This window comes from Rattus norvegicus, chromosome 15 (genome assembly GCF_021556685.1).
Source record: "Rattus norvegicus strain SHRSP/BbbUtx chromosome 15, alternate assembly SHRSP_T2T, whole genome shotgun sequence".
In the NCBI taxonomy this organism is placed as follows: Eukaryota; Metazoa; Chordata; class Mammalia; order Rodentia; family Muridae; genus Rattus; species Rattus norvegicus.
Genome location: NC_141548.1, coordinates 7460830 through 7482469, shown reverse-complemented (window position 1 = coordinate 7482469; position 21640 = coordinate 7460830). Strand labels below are relative to the sequence as shown.

At 43.8% G+C, this 21640-nt stretch overlaps 1 protein-coding gene, 1 long non-coding RNA gene and 1 pseudogene across 2 annotated transcripts; all 3 read left to right on the top strand.

The window, feature by feature from the left end:
• The first annotated feature begins 1251 nt into the window (after positions 1–1251).
• On the top strand, positions 1252–8503 carry LOC148000785 (disks large homolog 5-like). Its single transcript, XM_087587069.1, has 5 exons — positions 1252–1479; positions 2219–2381; positions 3544–3675; positions 4133–4309; positions 7923–8503. Exons 1-5 carry the CDS (start codon positions 1329–1331, stop codon positions 8005–8007), a joined length of 708 nt encoding a protein of 235 aa, XP_087443195.1. The 5' UTR covers positions 1252–1328; the 3' UTR covers positions 8008–8503.
• A 4939-nt stretch (positions 8504–13442) lies between these two features.
• LOC148000783 (glutaredoxin-1 pseudogene) lies at positions 13443–19852 on the top strand (annotated as a pseudogene).
• Positions 14230–19618, top strand: LOC148000784 (uncharacterized). The gene is made up of 2 exons (XR_015638637.1): positions 14230–14320; positions 18189–19618. It is a non-coding gene; the product is annotated as an uncharacterized LOC148000784 (long non-coding RNA).
• Positions 19853–21640: the final 1788 nt, after the last annotated feature.

Here is a 21640-nt window from a genome sequence, read left to right as displayed (position 1 = left end):
AAACAGGTGTAGATTGTCACAAGGGTTGATGAGGCTATGGAACTTATAAGAGCATGACAGCCTGCTTCCTCCAACTGCTATTTCAAGAAATACATATAGAATTATTATAGATTTAAAAGATTGGTCTTTTTTTCTTTTCTTTTCTTTTTTTTTTTTTTTTTTTTTTTGGTGCTGGGGACCGACCCGGGGCCTTGCTCTACCACTGAGCTAAATTCCCAACCCCTAAGAGATTGTTTTTATACTGTTTCTTGCACTCTTGGGTTGTTGTGAAATATTTCATTTCTTGTGTTTCCTTGGGTTTTGTTTGACTTGACCATACATTTGTATGCCTTTTTGAAAGAAAAATGTACTAATTTTTATTTATTTTGGTGAATTGTTCTTTGGATGACTTTTGTCTGTGGTTCCTCTGAATGCAGTTCCAACGGTGGCCAGAGAGACACCAGATACTGAGTTATAAATGATGGTTAAGCACCCTGTAGGTCCTCAGAGTGAAGCCAGCAGGTTGCCCAGGTTGAACTCCAATTCTAGCTCCCAGTGCACCATGATGTGCTACAGCTTCTCTGCTTCCTCCTGCTCTTCCTTGGCCAGCAGCACCTCTGCATTCTGCCCCTCCATGGCTCTCGCTTGGGTCTCAGTTCCTCCCTCACTTTTGGGGATTTTAACTTTAAGAATGGACAGAAAGTTTACAATTTGATGTTTGCTCTATACCTGAGAAGCTTTTTTGCCAGGAAAAGGGAGTTTCCATTGCACAAAATGGGTTTTTTCAGGAAAAAACATGGGTGAATATATTGAAACCATGACCCCTCTCAAGGCACAATCCATGAAACAACAGGTCCAGCTTGCATACATTTAAAGGAGTAGGAAAAAATATTGGCCTCTAGGGAACAGTAAAAATTGTGGCAAATGGATTATATGTCACATGCACGGACCCTGGATTTATACATTTCAGGAAGAAGAATATCCCTCATCCACGGTCTTTAGATCTTTGGCTGTTAACCAAGATGTTCTATCCATTTCAAGGCCTGATACAACTCTCCCTCTCCTCAGCAACTGAGTTGTAATGAAGGAGTGAGAACTCTGAAGCTCTGGAAGGAGAGTGAGCGAATGGGTGTTCCCTGGCTCAAAAGTGAGTCTCTGGAAAAGCCACTGCAGAAACTGGTCAGTCTGGGTGGAGGTAGTTAGCAAGTAAGCTATGGCATTTCCCAGTGACATCACCGGTAGTGTCTTCCTTGGAAATTCTCTTGTATCCAGGAGACACTAGAATGTTCTGTGATGTCAGCAGTGTTGTGGTGACACCAACTGCCTGAGCGATTTCCCTTCATTTCCTAATGGGTTCCCGAGGAGGCATGTTCTCCAGGATCCTCAGTCTCTTTCGGAGGGACAATCATATCCATGCAGGCACCAGACCAAGGCAGAGGGAGGCTAGCCTTCCATCATGTTGGAGAAGAAGACGAATGGAAAGGTCCTTGAGGAGGTCAAGTGAGTACTGGGCAGGGCAAGGGGAGCTCCCTGGAGGAGGTTGGCTTGTGTTGGTCCTTCCAGGAGTAGGACGTATGATTTAGAGCCTCAGTCTTCCTAATGGCTGACCAGACACAATAATTTCTGATCATTAGTTTGACAGAAAACCAAGAACTGTTATATGTCAAGGGGCTTTCCTTGGATCTCTTTAGTGTCCTGGGCAGTGTCAAAGAATACCAGGATGAGCCTTTATAAGAATAACAAAGTGTCTCTTCCAGGATCGGCTGTTGAAACACTTCATTCTCAGCAGTGTCCTGTAGATTACTTGGGTAATTGATGCCAAGAGGGATACTCTCCTGGTCATATATCAAGGTCTCAGTTACTTTGTCCTTGAACACACATGATTAGGGATTCAAGATGTTAAGCAGTTTGAACTCAAGGACTTACCTGCCTCACATCAGACATTAGCTGAGAAGGTCCTCCAATTCTTCTTGTTTAGGCCAGCTTTAGAATTTCAGTGACAGAGGAATGGATTTAGGAGGTGTGGTCTATATCTATGATGGCATATGTCATCATATGGCTCTGACGGTGGGAACAGGGAACTAGCTGAGTTCAGCTTAAAGATAGCTTTCTTGCTCTGTCAGGGATTCACTGTATCTGTAGAACTGTTCATCCTCAGACTTTTGTTTAGAGTAAGCATAGTTTTTCTTGACACTGTGTCCACATATATGCCTGTTTACTGGTATTTATCTACCTACAGAGTTTGATCAGAAGGCATCGTCCCAACCCTCCACGACACCTGTTGAAGAGGAGAGAATGAAGCGTTTGGAGAACATCAAAATTGCTCTCCAGAAGATGCAGAAGGAGAGAGATGAACTCAGGAGTATCCTGGCCGATTACCCGGGAAAGAATTTAAATGACAGGTAGTCACAATGCAAGTTCTGTTAAATCCACATTTCCTCACATCACAGTAGGCTACAACTCCAGGGTGTCCTCATGGTCAAAATCACTTTCCTGATTGCATCAGAATGTGAAGTTCAGATGGGAATGGGATGGTGGCACAGGCTATTTTAATTCCTACAAACGTAAATCATAGCCTGTGTCCTGATTGAATCACAGTCTGGGAGTGAGGGTAGTAGTGTGTGAGCTCTCATTGTGTGGTTTAAGGAGACTGGACAGGTGTTGGCTTGTGGGAATTTCTAGGTGCTCTGATTATGAGCAATCATTGTTGTAATTGACGTGGAGGTGCTTTGGGTTCAATAGGTCCTGTGAAGGGCTGGAGGGACCCAATCCCACTTGCTACCTCACAGTGTGTGACTGGACTGACAACAGGGGATCATTGGTTTTCTCTGATTTTATTCATTGTATTTGGAGATAATGCCACAGCCTTGTATTTAATTGGCATTCTAATTGTATTTGAGAGAGAGAGAGAGAGAGAGAGAGAGAGAGAGAGAGAGAGAGAGAGTGTTTTGTGTGAGTTTGTGTGTGTGTATGCATGTGTGAGTGTGTTTGTGTGTATCACTTAAGATCTGGGTATTCTATGTTCTGATTTGGCCTGAGAATTATCCTGTGTCAATTTCCATGGCATGATAATGATGAGGGTGAGAGCCTCACTGTGAGCAGTAGAACATTTCACATCTGCTCAGGTGGACGCACATGGGAATCTCCTGGTGCGTGTTATAAATTCTTTTCCCTGTAAATACTGTTCATGTTCCTTTGGGTTTTCATGTAGCAATAGATTCTATGATTGAGAATTGTTACCTAAGAACAGGAGAATAGTCTTCATGGGCTTAAGTTGGAGCCTGGATTGTGACACAGGGTCCTCGAATGTTCTTGGCAAGCTAGTCTATTCCTTCAAACCCCCTCAGGGAGCTCAAGCAAATCAGCTCCCTCCTTCTGTTTCCTGGCACTGCTGTCTCCGTGTTCACAATAATAAACTTAATAAATATCAAATGACCCAGTACCAAGAAGCAAGGGCGTGGCATGTCCTAGGCTGGGGTAGTTCAGGATTCAGTCTGAATTCATGTAATTCTTGAATCCTTCATTCATAATGTTATTTCATCCTTGGACCATGCCTTACCACAGGAACAACTTTGAGTCTGAAATGCTCACGATGCAGCACCAGGAAGTGATGACCGACATGAAGAAAATGAGCGAGCAGGTCAATAGAGCTTTGGTCAAATGTACACACCTCACACTGGAAAATGACTGGTACTGGTGAGTAACTTACAAGGTTGTGACCCCAGCACAGGGCACAGCATGTGTCAGCCCATTCTTATCTTTGAAGTAAAGTGAGGATCAGGCTTTTTAGTGTTTGAAGCAGACCAGGAAGCCTGTGTCTAAGGAAGGCTCTAGGACACACAGGACACAGAAAGATTGCCCTCAAGCGACATTCTAATAAAATGGACAAATAAGCACACATGGGGATTAAGTCCTCTTCTGGGAAAAACTTGAATCAATGGTGTCAGGTTTTTGAGAAGTGCCCTGAGTCTTCTGGAATGTGGCTCTTTTCTCCATTTGACCTGTCTCTAGGTCATGCTCCATGGCTACTGTGGACTTGGACTATAATCTGGGACTCTCTTCAGATCAGGACCCTAGAAGGAGTAATGGACTTGGAGACGTGGGAGGAAGTTGGAGACTGGCTGGGATTCACCATTTTTTCTTTGTGTCTCAGCCGCAGCTTCTGCCCCCTCCTAACTGAGTTGTTTGAGCTGAAGAACAATGCCCAGAGAGCACGGCATGAGAACAGGGAGCTTCTATGGGAACAGATTGCACTGGAAGAGTCTATTAAGGAAACAACAAGGTTCTGTGGGGAAGCCAGTATGAAAATCCGTGTAACAAGCAGCCTCAGGTAGGATGAATGAAGCATCAAGGGCAGGTTTTCCTGATATCTAAGCATAAACCAAGTCAAACCAGTTTAACCTTTCTCCACCTTATCCAGACACTCTCCTAGGTCTCATCCAGTTGTTCATCTCTTTGAACATTTACAAAACTTTCTGTGATGTTAGCTTCATGCAAGAAACTGGAGGATTGACAACCAAATCCTCCTGCTCAACTAGAAAATGCATTTCCTTAAGGGGGATCTGTTGATCACACACTGCACACTTACATGCCATTATGCTAGAGGGATGCCATGAGGTAGCCGTCTTTGTAGTGCACAGAACTGATTAGAGTTCAGTTCAATTGCCAAAAGAATGGCTCTCATTGTCAATTATGATGGGGCTTGTGGACTTTCTCTCCTTTTCCCCGTACATTGAAAATGGTCCCTTCTGCCTGTCCAATACGTGGTTTCTAGTGACAGAGCTTGAGTAGCAGTTTGTCCGTCCTGTTTTATGTCAGTGTTTTAGTGTTCTTTCCTGTGGCTTATGTCCTGGAGCTGACTGGATGAACAGGGATGTAGGAAAGACTTCTCTCAGGGTGAGGGTTTGTGTGAGATATGTGAGGATTAGAGGGATATTTTTGTCCAGCTCTCTCAACCTAGTGTGCCCAAGAAGTGCATTCTCTACACAGGTTTACTCTATAAGGGATGGAGAGCAGTGTCTAAGCTCTCACTTGACACATTTCCTTTGCCTAATATGTATTCAACAACTGTTCCTCCAGCAGGATGGCCTCCCCATTCTTTTCTGCTTCTCACTTATGATTTCTGTTCTCTCTCTCTCTCTCTCTCTCTCTCTCTCTCTCTCTCTCTCTCTCTCCCTCTCTCCCTCTCTCCCTCTCTCCCTCTCTCCATCTCTCTCTGACTCTGTGTGTGTGGGGGGGTGTTTTTTGTGTGTTTGTGGGTACATATATGTGTGATCATGTTTATGACTATGGTGCATATTGTACTTTGGAAGTTGTTTGTTTTAATTGTTTGTGATATGGGGGTCTTATATATATAAGTGTGTGTATATGTGTGCTTTTTCACATGTGTGTGTGAAGTCATCAATTTTCTGAACACAGACATATATATATATATTTATATATATTGTATAAGTCTATATGTGCATATTTAGAAACATGTAAAAGTATACACACACACACACACACACACACACACACACACACCACAAACACTCTGAGAGAGAAAGAAGAAGAGAAAACATAATCTTAATGGGGTCTTGATCACTATTCAAACTATTTACACTGGGAAAACTATTCATACACATTGATATTACTTGGAGAAAACTTGAATAGGGTACAGGGATGTGAGGAGAGGCTGCTGTGTGAAATCTATATACCTCAGTGTCGAAACTGATGACTCAGAGCTCTTCTGCCTTCTTTGCTCTCGGTGTATAGTAACACTGGAAGGTCATGTGGCTTGTTGTGTCTTCTCAACATCCTGGTTATGTTAATCGTTACCTGCCACCACTTTCTTTCCAGATTGGCCTAAACTTGGTTGAATATACCTTGGCTTTGGAGTTTGGCCTGGAATTTGTTAATTGAAAGATTAATTTGCTTAGAGTTGAATCTGCAAGCAGAAGATGTCCAGGAGTTATGCTGAGGTGGAATCACATCTTTGCCTCAGACAGAACCTTAGGCTCAAAATCGTCCAAAGCACTCACCCTGTGTTGTGTTGTGGCAATCTTAACCATTGTTATTCAAAATCATTTGATCTGAGTGAAAATCAGAAAAAATTTTCACTCATCTGTAAGGAGGGTTTAGAACAGTGATGACCCTCAGACATTCCTGGAGGTGTCAAATGGGTAGCCCTGTGAGAAGCTGTGTACAACTCTTGTGAAAGTTCAACCTTTTGACACAGCGATTCCAGAATAAGAAGTAGGTGTGAGCAGAGAAACTGTGGCACATTAGTGTTTAGTGGTTCACCTCAGAGCAGCCATGAAGCAAAATTACCCAGATGTCCATCAGTCAGAAAGTGAAAAGGTACAATGTTGTCCAGCCCTTCCATGGACTGCGGCTGAGTTTGATTATACCTGCCAGCATTTGGCTTTGAATTAGCCTTCTCTTACTCGAATTATATCTGATAGCATCCCAGTCCAAGTTTTACCTTGGATTGTGGTTATGGAGATTTCCTAGCTGTTTGTGCTGGTAGTTTGTTTCCCCTGTCAGGTACTGTATGGTAAAGGGACCTCATATTGAAAAATGCAGCTCACTTTGCATGCACTGGGAAACAGTGAGCAGAGGACTGAAGAGGCTCACCTGCCCCCACCCAGTGCTCTGTTTCCTGAAATCAGCCTCCTGTGCACGGCCTTGTGACCTTGCTAAGCAGGCTTGGCTAACAGCCTAGATGTCACATTTCTAATTTCTGATTTTCAGGGGAATACACTTTATTGGCTGAGCTGTCTTTAGGCTATGCTCACTGTGTACTTACTCCACTCCAGGTTTTTTTTTCTTATGCCACAATAGTAGACTGGGTGATCCCTTCTATTACCATTAACTGGGAAACTAACCACATTCTGCAAAATACTCTGCTTGTATATGTGAACAAATATATTTGGGTGAGTTCAAAAGTGTGTATGTCTGGGTGTCTGTCTGTCTGTGTCTGTATACATGTATGTCTCCATGGACAATATAATCTTCTAATGACCTGGATGAGGAGAGAATGGAGGAAAGTCTGCAGGACCCCCTGAATCAGCAAAAACTGGTCACTGAGCAAAAGGCCTTGTCTGAGAAGATGCAGCATCATTTCGGTGTCACTGAGAGGATTTGAAAGCACAGGATGAGAGGACCCAAGTAGATTCCCTGTACTTATAAACTGTCTTATTGGGTGTGTGACTTTCTCCATAGTTCTCAGCACCTGTCACGTAGGAGCATCTCAGAATATTTTTCTTGTCCATTTTAAAAGAAATTCCGTCCATGAAGTGTATGTGATCCATAGAGATTCTGGCTATTGTGTACTGATCCCTCCAGTCTGTGCTCTCTTGTATTATCTGAGCCCAGTGCCTTTAGGTCTCCCCACAAATAGTTTTACGATACACATAAACAAAGGAGTGGTATAGTTTATTTTCTGCATGAGTATCTCCTTTGGACTTCAATGCCTACCCTCGGCAAGATTTCCATGCAGCATATTCTTGCCAAGTATAATATCACTTCAGTGTGCATGTACTTCTTGAGATATTGTTTCTCTGGGTCTTTGCAGATATTGAGGTTGCCATGTGGACCCCAGGCATATTCCTGCACTGGAGGAATAATAATAGTCTTCATTTCAGTGATGGCCGGGCTTCCAAGGCCTTCCTATTTTTTCTAGTTTGTTCATATCTCTCCTCATCTGACATTGAGACATTGCTACATGATATTAAAATATAATGTATATGTATGATTGGAATTATCTGCTGTTCACTGTTTAATTTTTAGCAGTTTTAAAAGCTGGGAAAATATGCAGTCCTGTGGGATCTCTTACCCTTCTCTCTTGGGCATGAGAGAATGACCTCAGATGAAAGATCATCCTGGATTATCCTGCTGAATTGTGCTGCTGTGTATGGGATAAGTGACATGGCAGGTTCTCACCAGGCCTTTTCCACCCCTAGGTCTGAACACTGCAGCAGAAGCTTTCCCAGGGCACAGAGCAGGATTACAGCTCTCAGAGACAGAACTGTCCACCAGGAGCACTGAGGGTGCAAAGATTGACACCACCTCCCACATCTCAGTCCTTGTAACCATACCAATCTTGGGCTAAATTTGAAAGACCTTGAGATGTGGCCTGGAACACGCCTCACGTTTAACCTTTTGACGACTTGTCCATCAACAACCAACCACTCCGAGTGAGGCAGGTCTACATTCATCTTGGAGATTTTTACCATCTTACCTGCCGTTCTGCTGTGTTTGCAAGGCCAGCAACAGGCTGGAGTTATATGTTGAAGAATCAGCAGGAATTGAATGCTGACTAATTTACTTGTTATATTTGTTTTTAGTTTGAAGTTTGGTTTTATGCATTTGGTTTTATTTGTTTACGTTTGAAGTTTTGTTATTTATTTGTTAACTTTAGTTTTTTAATTAATATGCTATATTCTTAAGGCTATATACATTGAACTCATTGACTCCCAACTTTAAAATGTTCTTGAATAAATTAATTTTTGCTAATAAATAACAATGTGACCTTTAACCCTCACTCACAAGACCGTCCTGAGTCATGTGTGGTTCTTCCTCCTGTAACAGCACAAGTGTAAGGCAACAGTGGTGTTCTGCAAGTCTCATGCAGCTTAGGCTTCACCATCAGTTCACAGCCAGCCAGAACTGCACAGGAAACTGTGCTCTTGATGTAGACAGTGTATCGTGCTCTGTGGATCCCACATACATGACGAAAATTATCCTTGCTTTATCCTTGTGCTCACAAATTTAGCTTCCTTTATAATGACAAACAAAGGAGAAACACAAGTATTTCTCTAATACATTAGAGGAAATAAAAACATTCAGTATAGGAATATAAAAAACGATCAGGACACACAGAGCTGTATGCCTCTGCATTCCTTATAATAAAGCATCGGTTATAACTGCACATTTATTGAATTCCAGCAATTTTGGAGGAACGATATTTTTAAATTTTTTATTAGATATATTTCTTTACTTACATTTCAAACTTTATTCCCCATCCTTGTTTCCTTCTTTAAGCCCCCATTCCCTTCCCTCTCCCTTCCCCATATGTGTATCCCCCTATACATCCCCCTTATTGTTCACCACTATTCCCCTGCACTGCCCCTGGAACATTTTCTTTATTGTTTTGTTGGTTTGTTTGTTGTTATTCTTTTTCTCCCATTTTTATTAAATTGGGCATTTCTTATTTACATTTCAAATGTTATTCCTTTTCCTGGTTTCCTGTCCATCAGCCCCCTAACCCCTCCCCTTCCCGTTCTAAATGGGTGTCCCCTCCCTGTCCAACCCCCATTACTGCCCTCTCCAACATTCCCTACGCTGGGGGTTCAACCTTGGTAGTACCAAGGGCTTCCCCTTCCACTGTTGCCCCAACAATATTATTTACTGCTACCTACGCAGGGTCAGTCCATGTGTAGTCTTTGGGCAGTGGTTTGGTCCCTGGAAGCTCTGGTTGGTTCTTATGGGCTTGCAAACCCCTTCAGCTCCTTCAGTCCTTTCCCTAATTCCTCCAATGGGTGTCCCGTTCTCAGTTCAGTGGTTCGCTTCAGGCATTTGACTCTGTATTTGACATGTTCTGGCTGTGTCTTTCAGGAGAGATCTATATCCGGTTCATGTCAGCATGCACTTCTTAGCTTCATCCATCTTATCTAGTTTTGGTGGATATATATCCATATCTAATTCTATATCTATATCTATATCTATATCTATATCTATATCTATATCTATATCTATATCTATATATCTATACCTATATATCTATATCTATATATCTATATCTATATATCTATATCTATATCTATCTATCTATCATCTATCTATCTATCTATCCATCTATCTATCTATATGGACCACATGTGGGGCAGGCTCTGAATGGCCGTTCCTTCATTCTCTGCCCTAAAATTTTCCTCCCTATCCCCTCATGTGAATATTTTTGTTCCCCCGTTAAAGAAGGAGTGAAGCATCCACATTTTCGTCATCCTTCTTGAGTTTCATGTGGTTTGTGCCTTAGATCTTGTGTATTTCGAGTATAACTAAGAGGCGAGGATGCAAAAGAATCAAATGAATAGCTTGAGGCCAGAGGTTAGTGGTGAACACCAGAGGGAAAGATCATTCTTCCAGAAAGAATTGGCAGGTTTCTGGTAACTCAGCTTTACCAGACTACTTGTCTTGGGTCCACAGAACTCTCTGAGTTGCCAACACCAAGGTATGTTACGCCTACATACACTGGACAGTGTAGAAGGAGATGTCAAAGCCAGATGTCACATTTACACCTATGTAAATAAAAAACAGAGATCATTTACCCAGAGAGGATTGCATACAGGTAGCCAACGCTATGATAAATTATGGGAACCTGAATTAACTGACACATGGCCTCCTAGAGTCAGATAAAAGTACCTGCTTGTTTTTATTGATACCCTTTCTGGGTGAGTAGAAGCTCACTACATCGGACTGAAACTGATCATAGAGCAACTAGAAAGCTCTGCTAGGAACTTTCCTCCTAATTTTGCCACTGACTAGGAATGCTGTCCTATAATAGCCCAGCTCTCACGGCCAAAGCCTATGAATAACAGTCAAAGATGTATGAGTAGTTTGGAGTCTTTGTTGTGCAGAATTCTGGGCAGGTGGAAATAATGAACAAGACATTAAAGGAGACACTAAGAAAACTCTCATTAGAGTCCAAGAAAGGTGGAAAGGCTCTTTTCTTATTTTGGGCCTGCTGTACTCCATACAAGGAGGGATTGAACCCTATAATATTATGTTTAGAATACACGCCCCATTGCTTCTAAGTCTTAGAGATCAGCACTTGGCAGAATTCTTCAACTATTTTATTCTTGAAATCCTGTCTGTCCAGTTCTCCGTAAAGTCTATTACTTTGACTATCAGAGAGACCCAGTGAACCTCTAAATCTATCTACAATATCCCCTAATTTGGACCTGGTGGTAGTGGGCAAGGAAAGGACAATGAAAGCAATTTGCAATGAACTTACGTGGTGATGTTTGACACTCTTACAGTTATGAGGTTAGGTGGAATTTTAACATGGATTCCTCACAACTAGGTCAAGAACGTAGAAGCCACAGATGACAAGGCCAAATAGACTCCCTCCAGAACTTCTGGACCTATTGAAGTTGAGCTTTCACCTGACCTCAAGCCCTTCCACTCCCTGCCCAACCTCCTGGATCTTACATTTGGCATGAATACAGGGTCATGGTCCAAACTCTAACACCGTCAGGCCTGGCCCTGGGACCTCAGGAAGGTGGACACTAGAGAAGTGACGTCTAATGGAACTGCAGAGGACCAATCTCCGTCCACGTTGTCCTTTGCTCACTGATATCTGGTTATTTTTTTGAGAAAGGATTTGGAAGTTTATCATCTGAAGTAGGTGCACAACATTTACAGTTTTATATTCACTGTATAACTGGGTTCACTATGTTACCAAGATCATTGCAAGAGAGGGATGCAAAACAGAGACTTTGTGAGTACACATCCATGAATATATGTAAAGAAAGACACCTTGGAAGGAATGCACAATAAGAAAATGAAATCCAATATCCAATAAATTAAAGGTCTGGAGGGAAATAATGCCTTTTGGGAAACAGGAAAACCTAGGAAATTGGAATGTATGTCACAGGAATGGATCTGGGAATAAAATTATCATGCAGAAGAATCTTCCACCCCATGTCCCGTGATCTTTCTCCCCATGCCAAGCCCCTGACGCAATCTGCCCTTTCAGAGCAGGTAACTACTAATGGAGCAAAGAGAAATCTCTAGCTTTAGAGGGAGGAGATATGGAAAGGGTTCCATTGTGTCACTGGAGAGCCTCCTGGAGATGGCACCTCAGAATCTGGTCACCATAAGGAAAGCTGGTTAGCAGGAGGCCCTGGCAGTTCCCAGTGACGTCACCCAAATGCTCTCCTGCAACCTGGCCTTCTAGACAGAGTAGCGTAAACTGCAATAAAAGGATACAATTGAAAGTAAAACTTGTAGGAAATGCCCTGGCTTATCTACATTGTCACTGTGAACTGTGACATTGCTCTCTTGGCTTCTGTGGCCAGACATGAGGGCTCTGAAGCTATGCTGCCTCCTGTGAACTGTGAATGAGCTTGTGTCACATGAAGCATGTGAATGGAGTGAGAAGACAGTAGGAGGACATTGTGACACTGCCCTCCCAATGGAGACATGGAAGTGTTGACAATCACAGTGGGTGAGTCTCAAGCTGCACTTTGAGACCCAGCCAGGCTACGTTTCACCTGTCAGCTCACTTCCTGCACATCCACCACAGGCCAAGGGCAGGCTCCGATGAAGCTCTGTTGAAGACAGGCGCTGTCCATTGTGAGCTGCGTCTCAGGGTATGCGGAAGACCATTCAGCCTCCTGTGATGTGGGAGATCAGAGTAGTAAGAGGCAGGCAAAGGGGACAGTTCTGTGTTAGTTCTTCTTGGCTACCATAACTACATCTTCCAGGCTAAGGATTTGCTCATGGGAGTCTGCTGTGTCACATGTGTAAAGGCCAAGCTGTCTGAAGTCTCAATAACACAACTGGCTCCAGGCTGCTTTCTCAGTCACTGGGATTTACACGCAGTCCTTCGTACCTTGTCTTCTAGAACCACACATTCTTTTCTGCCTTCATATGGACAAGGCATATTTTCTCACTCTCTCTTACTAGAGACCAGTAGGAACACATATATTGGACAGCCATGCTTATTGTCTAAACTGCTGGCGTCCATGTACAGCATTAGTGGGTACAGCATCATATCTCAGCATCTCTTACTGTAAGGGTTGGAGCAGAACTCCCACATCTCATCCTCCGTGACGATGTAGATTAGACCCATCAGATTAAATAAAGAATTGAAAAACTCTCCTGGGGGTGAGGTGGTAAGGAAATCATGTTGCCGTCCCATAAATGCACTGCTATGAGCAAGCTTCAGAAGCCTGGGGGGATGCAGCCTGCAGCAGAGACCACAGGTCTGTGGTGGAGAATGATTCAGTTCAAAACTGGAAAGGGAGAAGGATGGTTGATATTGTTCCAGTAGATCTCACTGCCTCTAAAAAGAGTTTCTTCCAGATCAGTGAATGGTTCTTGTAAAGCAGCTCCTGGACTGGACTACTGAGACCAACCATGAGCCCTCCAGACTGGTGCTTTCCAACCAACAGACAAAAGTATCCACTCTACGAATGATACACAGATATCTACACAGAATACCAGGATGGATACAGAGTTTCTTCAGTTCCATGAATGAGGGATTCAGCAGGTGAGATGGCAGCAGATAAAGGTGATTGTTGCCAACTCCCCACACCTGAGCTCCTTCCTAGGACCTACATGATTGAAGGAAAGAACAAACCTCTCACAACTTGTCCTCAGATTTTTATGTAGTTGGGTTTTTCCAGATCTTGGTCCACAGAAGCAAAGACATCAGGTTTTCCAATTCCATTTGACACGGGACCAGCACCTTCAACCGAATGTTCCTTCCTGGAAAGCTGCAGCCTGTCGGCGTGGCTCAGTGGTTTGTGAACTGCAAGTGTCCGTCTGGGAAGGTGGTCGTGTTAATCCAGCCCACCTGCCCCTATTGCAGAAAGACCCAAGAAATCCTCAGTCAACTGCCTTTCAAACCTGGTCTTCTGGAGTCTGTGAACATCACAGCCACTAACAACACCAATGAGATTCAAGATTAATTACAACAGCTCACTGGATGGAGAACAGTTCCTCAGGTCTTCATAGGTAAAGAAATACTGAAAGACCCCCTCCCAGAAAGGGAATTGTACAAGCCCAAGGCCCTGAACTATAGAAGTAAAAAGTAAGTTTTTAGATATGTGGGACAAGCTGACCCATCATTTAGACGAAACAGACCATAAAAGAAAACAAAATGCAGAAACCAGACTAAATTATGGGCACTGCTTCATGGGCCACCTGGCAGAAAAAAGAAAAAGTCCCTGACTCCCCGGAAGCCCTGACCACCATGTACTTTTTGCTAACTCACTGTTATGATTATAGCCAAAATAGGTAACATACACGTATGCCTCATTTACTCCACCAATCACATCCCTGTAACCATGCATCTGCTTCTGTAAGCTTGCTTCTGCTCCCCAAAATACTATAAAAAGCCCACCCTGGCTCTGCTAGGCGCGCCAGTCTTCCGAATTGACTGGGACGCCCACAGATACCTGTGTATCCTGATCAATAAAAATCCTCTTGCAGATTGCAGCCTGTGGACTCGGTCTGGTCATTGGGCTTGAGGATCTCCCTCCTGAGGGAAGATTCTCTCTGAGAGTCTTACATATGGGGGCTCGTCCGGGATCGGAGATCCTCTGCCTAGAGACCACCGACCACCCACCGGGAGGTAAGCTGGCCAGTGTTTGTCTTGTCCTGTCTTGTCTTGCTTTGTGACTTGTTCTGTAAATGCTTAGCTACTTGGCTTGGGTCTAGACCGTTTGTATTTGGGCGGGCCAGAGAAGGAGCTGACGAGCTCGAACTTCTCCCCCGCAGCCCTGGAAGACGTTCCAAGGGTGTTTAGAGCCCGGTTTTTCGGGGCTCAGCCTGTATCGGAAGGATTCGTGGTTTTGGGTTGGAGGAGAGAGGAGAGAGCCGGATCCACTGAAGGATTCAGACCCTCGTCGCCTCTGTCTGAATTTTTGGTTTCAGTTTGACACCGAAGCCGCGTGCTGCGTCTGTCTGTCTGACTGTTGGAATTGTTTGTCTTCTTTGTGTCCTAATTTTCTTTGAACACCTGTGGAAATTGGTTATAGAAATCTTTGTCTTGGTCTTGTTTGTCTGGGTTGTTTTCTGTGGTATTGTCGAGTGTCTTTTTGACTTTTGTTTCGTTTTTGAACTTTCGATAGACGACTGTGTTTAAAATCTTGGAATGACACTGTGTTTGAAATCATGAAACTGTTTGCTTTGTTTGTCAAGGAGTTTTACTTGGTCCTCTTGGTGCTTAACTTGGAAATAATTTGCTTGAGAAAAATTGTTTTATCTTTCTCTCTTAGCCTCCTCCCCAAGGAAAGATGCCCCTCCCTTTGCTCCCCTTGTCCAGTCTAGCTGCTGTTAACAGTTGTGTATGAAGAACTCCAGGTTAGTGAGTGACCCTGTCTGAAGCAGGTATTAACAAGAGCCTGAAAGCTTTACCTTAGATCCTGAAGAAAAATTCTCCCTGTTGCTTAAACATTCACAGCTTCTAAGGAAGGGACAGCACAGAGTAGGACAATATAGGGGCTGAGGGTGACAAGCATGCAGGCCTGCTAGCAAGCTGCAGGCTGCGCGTGGGCAGTGGCGCAGCTCAGGCCAAGTCAGCGTAAGAGGAGTTTCAAGGTGATGAGGCCGGCCGGGGTTGATGCTTTGACAACAAGAAGATAGCGTAGAGTTAGTGGTTGTTTTATGAGACTTTTGGCCCTGAAAAAAAAATAATAATTCCAGTTGCTGCCTTCAGTGACCAGACCTTCAACACTTGCTCACAGAAGGAGAGTGTTCATTAAGAGAAGTTCTTTAAGGGAGCCTGCCATATCTGCTGGCCCTATTCCAAGAGAGGAGTTGATCTCCAACATTAAGTAACCTTCCCTGTTAGTCATCATTGACATGGAGAGTGCCTTTGATCCTATCCCCACAGCAGCCAGTTCCTACCCCTGTGGTCAAAATGCCCCAGGTTTGGGGGCAGAGAAGCCCCTAAAATAGTTTCGAAAAGAATCTGCAACAAACTGTGAAGAACTTTGTTTTGCCAGTCAAAATTTAGAATTCAGGCTTTGGTTGTGGCCAAGGTCAGGATTAATGTTTTCTTTTCCATGGGCCTTTAGCCCACTGAGACAGTTTGGTAAAGGGCTGCTACTGAGGTCCTGAAAGTCCCAGGTGAACTGGTTACAATTCTTTTGTCAGCCACTTGGTATCTAGCACCCAGGTCCTAACCATCTCTCCATCCTTTTGTTATTAGTTCTTAAGTCCAGAGAGATGGTCGGTAACAGATCAGCTCCCTCTGCTTGCCGTTCTGTTTCACAGACACAAAGCTTGTGCTTATTTTTACAACAGCCTTTTTGTCCCAAAAAGTCCTCCTGGTTTAGCTGTGTGACTAAATGCTATTTGTCCTCTTCAGTGGACCTCTATTCTCAAGATTCTCTTGTTTTCTCACCATCCCATTTGAGATGCTTGTTAGTAACTGTTACAGGTCTTCTTTACCACTGAGGAAAGACAGAATCCTACTGGAGGCCAGAAAGAATGTTCCAGACATAGATGGAAGACCCTCACTCTTGACTGTTGACTTGAATACCCCTGAAGGTAGGGAGTGCTCCAGGTCTGCCACCAGGCTCCAAGGGTGGGTCTCTGAGGGGCTGGAAAATGCCCCACCAATCTGGCTAAGATAAGAAAAAGATATAAAGAGAGAAAGTTACAAAAATTTAAAGGGTTAAGCTAAGTTGCTGAGAGTTAGTGTAAGTTGCAGAGAAAGTAAAGTTGAAGTGTAGTTACATAAGTGGACAGCATCTAATAGCTGTAGAGGAAGATGCAGAAGATATGAGAGAGAGACTGAGGAAGAGAAAGAGGAAAGAAGGTAAAAAGAGCAGGAAGCTAAGGAAGAAAAGAGACAAAAGGAAAAAGAAGCTAGAGAGCTAAAGAGGGATAAAAGACAGGAGAGGAATATATACTGGCCACAGTAGTTAGGGAACCTAGGAAGACAGTACCTGGCAACAGAAGAGAATTCCTAGCTAAAGATCAGTGTGCCTATCGCAAGGAAAAAGGACACTGGGTCAGGGACTGCCCCAGGAAGAACAAGAAGGGCCTCTCCAGCAACCCGGAAGGCAAGCCTCTTGGTCCTAGAGTGCTGGCTATGCGCTAAGATAGAAGGGAAGCCCGCCCAGCTGTTTTGTGAATATGGGGGCCCAACACTCTGTGCTCCTACGCCCAAATGGGCTAGTGTCCAGCAAAAGACCTTGAGTACAGGGGACTACCGGCAACAAATGATACTCATGGACTACCCGAAGAACAGTGGACCTTGGCGTGGGCCGGGTATCCCACTTGTTCCTTGTGATTCCAGACTGCCCCTACGAGTCTAAACCCTGCAACCCTGCTCCCGGACCCCGACCTAGACACCCCCCTTCATGACTGTCAGCAGGAGCTCACTAAAGAGTGGCATAAAGATCGGACTGATCAGCCAGCAGAGGAGGTAGATGCCATCTGGTTCATAGATGGGAGCAGCTTCTTACAGAAGGAAAAAATGGGCTGGGGCAGCAGTGGTAGATGGAAACAGAGTCATATGGGCTCAGGCCCTACCAGAAGGCACTTCTACTCAGAGAGTAGAGCTCGCTCCCCTCACCAAAGCCCTTGAACTGAGAAAGAGACTTAACATCTCTGTGGACAGCAGCAGAGGGGCCTGCTGACATCTGAGGGCAAGAAAAAAAGAGATTCTGGCTCTGTTAAGGGCCCTACATGACCCAGCCAGGCCGAGGAAGAGACTCTGGTACACCTCAACAAGAAAGAAGATCCTGCTACAAAAATAGGCAGAGGCCATGATAAAACAAATGCATCAATAGACTCACTTAGGGGTAAGCAAACTCATCCAGACGTTTTCAAAAACTAAATATTATGTCACAGGTCTCAAGTATCTCGTGGAACAGATAGTGCACTGATGTATACCATGCCAAAAGGTAACTGTTTTCAGGAAAGTTGACTGTGGTAGGAGGCTCCGTGGGGAACGGCCTGGATACTACTGAGAAGTGGACTTCACAGAGATAAAACCAGGAAAATATGGTTATAAATGTCTCCTAGTGTTTATAGATATCTTTTCAGGAATAGATAGAAGCTTTCCCCACCAAACAAGAGACAGCCTCTACAATCATCAAGAAGATACTGGAAGAAATCTTCCCCCGATTTGGAATGCCCAAGGTAATCTGGTCAGACAACAGCCCTACTTTCGTTGCCAAGGTAAGCCAGGGTGTGGCCAAGTATTTAGAGGTCAATTGAAAATTACGTTGTATTTACAGACCTCAAAGTTCAGGACAAGTAGAGTAAATAAATAAAATTCTAAAAGAGACCCTGACCAAATTGACCATGGAGACTGGCACAGACTGGGTGACACTCCTTCCCTCTTGTTCTCTTCAGAGCAAGAAATACCCCTTCCAGATTCAGCCTTACCCCTTTGAGATCTTATATGGGGCCTCAGCTCCCCTGACTGTATTAGATGATGTTACTGAACCAACATGTCATAGTAATAATGATTTATATGCCAGGCTAAAAGACCTACAGGTGATACAGAAAGAAATCTGCTCACAGCTGACAGCAGCCTATGCCCCGGAGACCCCTGAGACATGTCATCAGCTCCAGGTTAGAGACTACAGCTACACTGAGCCCAGACACTCGAGCCTCGCTGGAAAGGACCGTACCTGGTGCTGCTGACCACCCTGACAGCCGTCAATTCTCAGCCCTCACCAGCAGCGTACTAGCTGTTGGGGCTGAGAGCTGGGACCTAGAGGGACACTCAGATCTTCAAAAAGCTCCCTAGACTTAAGTGACTGGGAGGTTGCTAACAAGAATTTCATGTTTGCCTGTTTGCCCTGGGTTCCCTCGGAATAGGTGTAAGGATAGGCTTGATTTTTATTACAAATGATGTAACATTACATATGTTAGTACTCCTAACACTTCTTGGGACTGTGCCTCAGGGATCACAACCTATATAAGTTTAGAAGTTCTAAAAGACCTTGGTGTATAGGTTCAGATAGTGTCCAGATTAGAATCCTGATGCTAAAGACTTAATAAGACACAAAAGAGAGTTGAGAATTATTTAAGGCTATCCAGGTGCTACAAGGGCAGCACAAGGACATCTGCTGTTGCCTTACAATGCAAGGCTTATAGAGAATTCAGAACTGCCATTGACTCAGATATAAAAAGAGTAAAAAAGACTTTTTAGCTGACCTCCAAGAATACCTAACCTCCCTCTCAGAGGTAGTCCTTCAAAATAGGAAAAGATTAGACCTGATATTCCTTAAAGAAAGAGTCTGTGTGCTACACTAAAAGAAGAATGTTGTTTCTATGCAGATCAGACAGGAATAATAAGAGATACAGACTTTCAGTCATTCAAACTTTTGTGCTGAGAAAACAGTATCAGATGGTGAAAAAAAAAAAACCAGAGGTACCTAAAACAAGTTGAGTGGAAGATTCCACTCAAGGACAAAAAAAGAAAATGGGGGAATGAAAGACCCCCTCCCAGAAAGGGAATTGTACAAGCCCAAGGCCCTCAACTATAGAAGTAAAAAGTAAGTTTTTAGATATGTGGGACAAGCTGACCCATCATTTAGATGAAACAGACCATAAAAGAAAACAAAATGCAGAAACCAGACTAAATTATGGGCACTGCTCCATGGGCCACCTGGCAGAAAAAAGAAAAAGTCCCTGACCCCCCGGAAGCCCTGACCACCATGTACTTTTTGCTAACTCACTGTTATGATTATAGCCAAAATAGGTAACATACACGTATGCCTCATTTACTCCACCAATCACATCCCTGTAACCATGCATCTGCTTCTGTAAGCCTGCTTCTGCTCCCCAAAATACTATAAAAAGCCCACCCTGGCTCTGCTAGGCGCGCCAGTCTTCCGAATTGACTGGGACGCCCACAGATACCTGTGTATCCTGATCAATAAAAATCCTCTTGCAGATTGCAGCCTGTGGACTCGGTCTGGTCATTGGGCTTGAGGATCTCCCTCCTGAGGGAAGATTCTCTCTGAGAGTCTTACAATACTGCATATGCAGACGCAGCGATCTGATCTCCATGCAACAGAATGGGGAGCTGATGACCCAGCTGAAGCAGATTTGAGCTCTGCAGTTAGGAAAGGGGTGCAGGCAGAGCCCATGCCGAGAGCCATCATCCAGCCATTCCGATGGCCCGTGCCCCTGAGAGATGATGTGCATCACAGAGGATGTCACTACTTTTTGGTGATGGGGATTTTCAACAAATTGGCTTTTATTTCTTCTTTTCCTCAGTGCTAAAACTTGTTGCTGTTTGCCTCTAACCATGGGGATGAGAAGCTTAACAGACCACACTGGCTTGATTTTCCACTCTTCATGTGCTGACACGTCTCTGCCTCTAAGCCCATGTTTCCCATCCAGTTGATCTAAATCCCCATTGAATCTGTTTCTGGTTTCCCGCCATGCTGGTCAGCTGAAGTCATTTTGCAGAAGTCCACTTCCTGAATGGTTATTAAATCAATGGATATTGTGAATTTGTTCATGAGCCACACTCAGGCCTTTCCCTCCCTCCTGCATGCACCGTCCCACTTCTCCATTCACAGCTCTCAGCCAGTGTTCTCAACCTTGCCCTCCCACAACCCACAGAAGTTCACACTTGTATGAGCACGCTGTTTGAAAAATCAGATGAAGAGCTTTAGCATACTTGGTCCTCACTGTAGCCATAATAACATAGATGACAGAGCTGATGGTGCATTCATCTCTATTCGTAAAGGAGATTAAGAAAATCCCAAGAAGTTTTATGTTGATCCTAGTCAGAGTACCAGCAAAGTCAAATATGAAATGCAAAATTGCAGAGCTCTCCTACCAAGAATATCTGTATCAAAACTTGTTTGCAAAACACTGTCCTAAATAATTTCCTCCATTCACACTTTGACATTTTGTTTTGATGTCTTGCTATGACATTTAAGTATCATAGAACTGTAGGTCTCTTCTCTGGTCTCCAGTGAGAAGGACACATTCCTAATAATGATGTATCTGTAGATGACTAAAAAAGAAAAAAGAAGATCAGGATTAAAGTTCTGGGTTAAAGGTATGACTTCCTACCTCAAATATCCAGATTACAAGTAAATTTGAATTTACATTAAACGGAAATCCCTCACAGATTTCCCCTCTACTTTTGTGGTTTGGTAATCTCAGATGAAGACAATTTAACAACCAAGAATAACCTTTAGAGTCATATTCTCCTCCTCACTAATATTCTTGAACAAATGGCACACTAAAAGATCAAAAGGAAGGGATGGTTATAGTGAAAAGCTACATCTGGGTCAGCTCTAACTCTCTTAGTCAAGGTGACTTTGGATTCGCTCCTTAATGCCCATGGATTGCTCACATAGGACTCTGTAGAGTGTTGTTTCTACTGCCTCACTTTAAGCTCTAGGCAGACCAAGCCATCAGGTTTCTTTGGATTGCACATAAAAGACACACACATTAAGATACTTTTGATGAGATGGCTCAGTGGACAGGTTCTTCTAAGCCTCCTCCAAATAGGATGCCCTCCTTTTTACTCCCAACTCAGCACCTCTAAATCTGCCCTCAGCTCAGTTGCTCAGGTGCCTTTAGTCATAGCTCAGCTCCCCAAATCAGCTTATTGTGTTTCTAACCTCCTGCCTGCTACACCAAGCCCAGTCTGGGAGGCCACCAATTGCCACTCAGTCCTAGATCTCAAATGGCTGGTAGTTTTACTCCCTCTGAAGTATTAAATCCTTTCTCCTCCCTTGTGTCTCCTAGCCTGCCTGGAGGAAAACTAGAAGACCTGCCTATGCCACCCAGCTGGTTGGCCAACAGCATCTTTATTGAACTATCAGGGATCAGTGTTCACAGGAAGATTCCTGATCTAAGCATCAAAACCACACCCTACGGGACTCAACGCCTGTCTCTGGTTTGGGATAGGAGATAGAGTAGTTAGAATTGGATAATTGAAATTCAAATAATTATG